Here is a 4,395-nt window from a genome sequence, read left to right on the forward strand (position 1 = left end):
AACAGACAGAAAGCGCCTTTCCACTCTGCCACACTTTATAGCAGCATCGAACCCAGGAAGAGGAAATAGCCAACTCCATAGTTTTCTTTTTCTTTTTTTCCCTAAGCTTCCAGCAGACCCTTCTCAACGGACCCCTTCTGAGGTTAATAATAAAGGTGCAGGTAGCTCCACCTCCTAACTGGAATTTCTTCCGTCCGTCCTCTTCCGGTTAGCGAAGGAAGGATCACATTTCTCAGGACAAAGGCATTTCACTAATGGTTTAGCTTCCCCATCTTTTCCACCCCGAAGCTGACGACCCAGTGCGATCTCTCTGGAAGATGGCAGTCTCTGGGCGCCAGAGGTCCCCCGAAGCTTCACAGACCCAAGAGCCCAGGACTACAACTCCCAGAATCCTTCGCTCCAGGATGCGCGTGCGTCGTAGTGGCTAAGAGGGGTGGAGCGGAGGTGTCCACCGTCGTGGGTTCCCCGTGCAGGTCTTCTGCTGTCGCTCTCTCTACTCTGGGAGCTTCAGTGCTTTTAGCACCGGTCCAGGGACAGGAGGAACTAGTGCTGGGCCTTCGGCAGCATCTTAAGTCTTGAACAGGCCAGTGCCCCAAGGGTTAGGCTGTCAGTGAGCGCAGGCTGTGCCCGGGTCCAGCTCCTTCCTGGTCCTTCCCTAGGAACAGACCTGGAGAGGCGCGGAGGGGAAGAGTGCGAGGCTTGCGGGACATCTACCAGGCCCAGTCCGATTTTCCAGGAAGCTCCGGAGAAGCTGTCCTCCTGACGTGTGAGGAGACCTGGTCGAACCCAGGCTGGCTATGAAGAGCGACGCCTCGACGTCTGCAGCCCCTTTGAAAGGGCTCGTGGGCCCTCTGCGGAGCAGCGAGCCCGCGCTCGCCCTCCCGGCTGTGTCCCCCGCGGTGCACCTGCTGGAAGAGGCGGCNGACCTGTTGGTGGTGCACCTGGACTTCCATGCCGCACTAGAGACTTGCGAACGAGCCTGGCAGAGCCTGGCGGAGGAGCCTGTGAGTGGCACGTACGTGCTGGGCTATGTTCCGTTCTGGATCCTTTTGGGGAGGAACTCGGGTCTCTGAATATCTAGCATTGTGAGACTGCGCCAACCTTACACCTTGCTTTCCCTAGGGGATCCTCTTTGAGAGAGGCTGGTTGCTNATCCTGCACCCGTGAGACTGTACAATGAAGTCAAATCATGCAACAGTTTGGAGGGACGCCACAGTCAATTCTTGGCTCACCTTTTCAGTGCAGGAGGACAGGGTGGATGTCTTTTAAGTNTTCAGTCGTGAGGAGGTTCAGTAAGCAGGTAGCAGCCTCCTTTGGGAACACACCTCCTATTTAATCTGGCCTTGGCAGGTTATAGAAAATGGGGGGCGGAGCGGGGTGTCAAGGCAAGAAGCACACTGTTCTGGTCCTGTTGCAGGACTGGGTGAATTGCCTTTAGATTGCTCTTTCTAATGCATTGGCCTCCTCTGACAGCTGGGGGGCACCATTTCTCTGTGGAGTAAACCTTCCTAAGAGCTATNTGAGGCCACACTAGAGGCGGGAGTAGTCAGAATAGTCAACTGAAGAAAAGCAAACACTGGAGAGACTTGACTCTGGTTTTAGAGGAATGAAGGTTGCACACCCGAATGTTGAGGGCTTTGCTTATGTCCATTGGATGTAGTTTTATAGGGTTTTGTTTTTCATCTTCATATTGAGACAGGGTTTCTCTGTGTAGCTCTGACCTGCAACTTACTGTGTAGACCTGGCTGGACTCGAACCCAGAGATCCACCTGCCTGTGCCTCTCAAGTGCTGGGATTAGAGGCATGCGCCACCACTGCCCGGCTGGACATAGACAATTCTAAAAGACCAGTTAAGTTCCTATAGGAGCACCCAGCCAGAAGCCTCACCCCATGCCCGTTTCACAGTTGGCACACACTTAACTCCCACTCTCTGCCAGTGAGCACCTGCATGTTCATGGTGTGTTGCTCCCATAAGGTTACCTTTTTGTTTGTTCAGTTCTCATTCCACTTGGNTGCAGAGATGTGCGTTGGGCCATAGCTCGTGTGCCTCTAAGAGGTTTCCAGAACTTAACTCCAGGGTGGAAGGGCAGCCCAAGAGACCAGTGGTGAGGCCTGGGCCAATACATAACAGAAAAGGAGTCGGATGCTGGCTTCCTGTCCCAGCGTGGAAGATGGAGTGGAGAGAGGGGAAACAGCCTGAACCTGACTTGCATTTTCTCTTGTCAGCATTGTGGAGGTGAGATGTTCCCTGTGTGTGGTGGGGATCCAGGCTCTGGCAGAAATGGATCGATGGAGAGAAGCCCTGTCCTGGGTCCTCCAGTACTACCAGGTTCCTGAAAAGCTGCCTCCCAAAGTCCTGGAGCTGTGGTAGGTCCTNGTGCTAGAACCGGGTCAGGGTCGAATCATGGGTCCTCCTGAGTCAGGGTCTCCTGACTCCTTTGTCCTCATTCCTAGTNAGTTCCCTTCGAATTCGAGTCTCCTCACCGTGTTCAGACCTCACACCACGGCAATTAAGGATGAGAGGCGGGCATTTGGGAGTAGGATAGAAGAGAGAGCACACCCAGATAGTAGTGAAACAGGCTGACGGGAGGACAGAACCAATTGCGCTTCCCGATGCCTCCTGGGGATCTCTAATTCTTAGAATAAATTCAGGTGTACGTGGGTATGTGCATAAGTGGTATGTGTGTGGTGTGTGTGCATGTGGGTGCACATGCATGTGTGGGTGGAGATCAGAGAAGGGTACTTGGAGGCCTCTATCACTCTCTGCTTTATTCCTTTGAAACAGGGCCTCTCCCTGAACCTCACGTTTTTTCTTAGCTAGGCTGATACCCAGCAAGCNCCAGTTGATTCTCCTGGTTCTTCCTCCTCAATGCTGGGATTACAGGTGTGGGTGGGGCCACATCCAGCTTGTCACNTGGCTGCCAGGGTGGCAACTCTGGGCCTCAGGCTCNGANAGCAAATATTTTCCGTTTGGTCTTATTATGCNTAAGGGTGTTTTGCCTGAGTGTTTGTACTGTATGCATTGTATGTCTACACTACATGGGTGCCTAGTACCCACAGATGCCAGAAGACGGCATTGGATTCCCTGGACCTACGGTTACAGTCAGTTGTGAGCCTCCATCTAGGTGCTGAGAATCTAACCTGGGTTGGAACACCCAGTGCTCTTAACTTCTGAGCATCTTTCCAGCCCTCAGTCTCTAATTCTTAAAAAAAAAGTTAACTATTATTTTTAAAAGTTATTTGTGTGTGCACATGAATGCTGGTGCCCTCGGAATCCAGAAGATGGTCTCAGATATCCCAGAGCCTGAGGTACATACAGGTGGTTTTGAGCTGCCCAGGATTGTTGCTGTGAATAAAACTCTAGGGCTCTGGAAGAGCAGTGCTCACTCTTATTCACTGCCTACCACCCCTAGTCTCTAATGTTATTATTAATATTTTAAAGATTATTATTTATTTTATGTATGTAAGTGTACTGTCGCTGTCCTCAGACACACCACAAGAGAGCATCAGATCCCATTACAGATGGTCGTGAGCCACCATGTGGTTGCTGCTGGGAATTGAACTCAGGACTTCTGGACNAGCAATCGGTGCTCTTAACCGCGGAGCCTTCTCTCCAGCCCCTGGTCTCTAATTCTTAACAGTGTCCATGCTCCACAGGGACAGGCTGGANGACCTGGGAGGGTAGGATTATAGACATTTGTGGTTTTGAAGATAAACCCCTATAGAGCACTGACTCTTTTTTTNGGGGGGGGACTGTGTTGTTTGGGGACACAGCATCCTTTTATACAGCAAAATGAAAGAACCCGGAGCTGTGCTGGATGTGGCCAGTGCCTGGCTCCAAGATCCAGATAACCAGGGCCTTCCTGAATATGGATCGCTGGCCAGACTCCACGTGTTCCAGCTGCTGCTACCCTCGGGTCGCTTGTCAGAGGCCGAGGAGCTGGCGGTGGGCTCTGNGGCCTTCAGCGAGGAGCAGCGGGTAGAAGCGCTCCAGGCCATCCACACAGCACGGCAGCAGCACATGCAGGAGCACTCGGACTCCCAGGAGCCCCAGAAGCTGAGGCAGGAAGGTAGGACATCAGGGCTTTGTGGCCTCTGCAAAGCAGTCTCGTGGCATCCCCTCGACACTGGCTGAGTGTCTTAAGCTGAGAAACTTAAGACTAACTGTGTTGTATGCAAACCAAGCCAGACTCTGAAGTTGGAGCGCAAGGAGAGAGTCTCACATNGGGAGGTGGTGTGGGGTCTCCTGACCCTGACTTGTCTCTTGAAAAGAGACCCCTTTGGGTCTGATCAGGCGTCTCCTTGGGATCCTCTCACAAGATTTTTTTTTCCTTCCGGCAGGCTGGTGTGGAGCTGTTGCTCCTCCCTCAAACACTGGCCCCAATCCACACGCAG

At 52.6% G+C, this 4,395-nt stretch overlaps 1 protein-coding gene across 3 annotated transcripts in view; it reads left to right on the forward strand.

Annotated features, from left to right (window-relative positions):
* Positions 1-210: 210 nt before the first annotated feature.
* The window catches only part of Pex26 (peroxisomal biogenesis factor 26), a 12,161-nt gene continuing 7,976 nt past the window's right edge, over positions 211-4,395 (forward strand). For 2 of the 3 annotated variants that reach the window (XM_021165489.1, XM_021165490.2), the window contains exons 1-3: positions 211-1,015; positions 2,227-2,367; positions 3,775-4,070. In XM_021165489.1, coding sequence (XP_021021148.1) covers positions 798-1,015; positions 2,227-2,367; positions 3,775-4,070 — 655 coding nt within the window. In that variant the 5' untranslated portion in view covers positions 211-797. The remainder of the gene's footprint in view (positions 1,016-2,226; positions 2,368-3,774; positions 4,071-4,395) is intronic. The other variant, XM_021165492.2, reaches the window with a different exon arrangement.

The sequence above is a fragment of the Mus caroli genome, chromosome 6 (genome assembly GCF_900094665.2).
Source record: "Mus caroli chromosome 6, CAROLI_EIJ_v1.1, whole genome shotgun sequence".
Taxonomy (NCBI): Eukaryota; Metazoa; Chordata; class Mammalia; order Rodentia; family Muridae; genus Mus; species Mus caroli.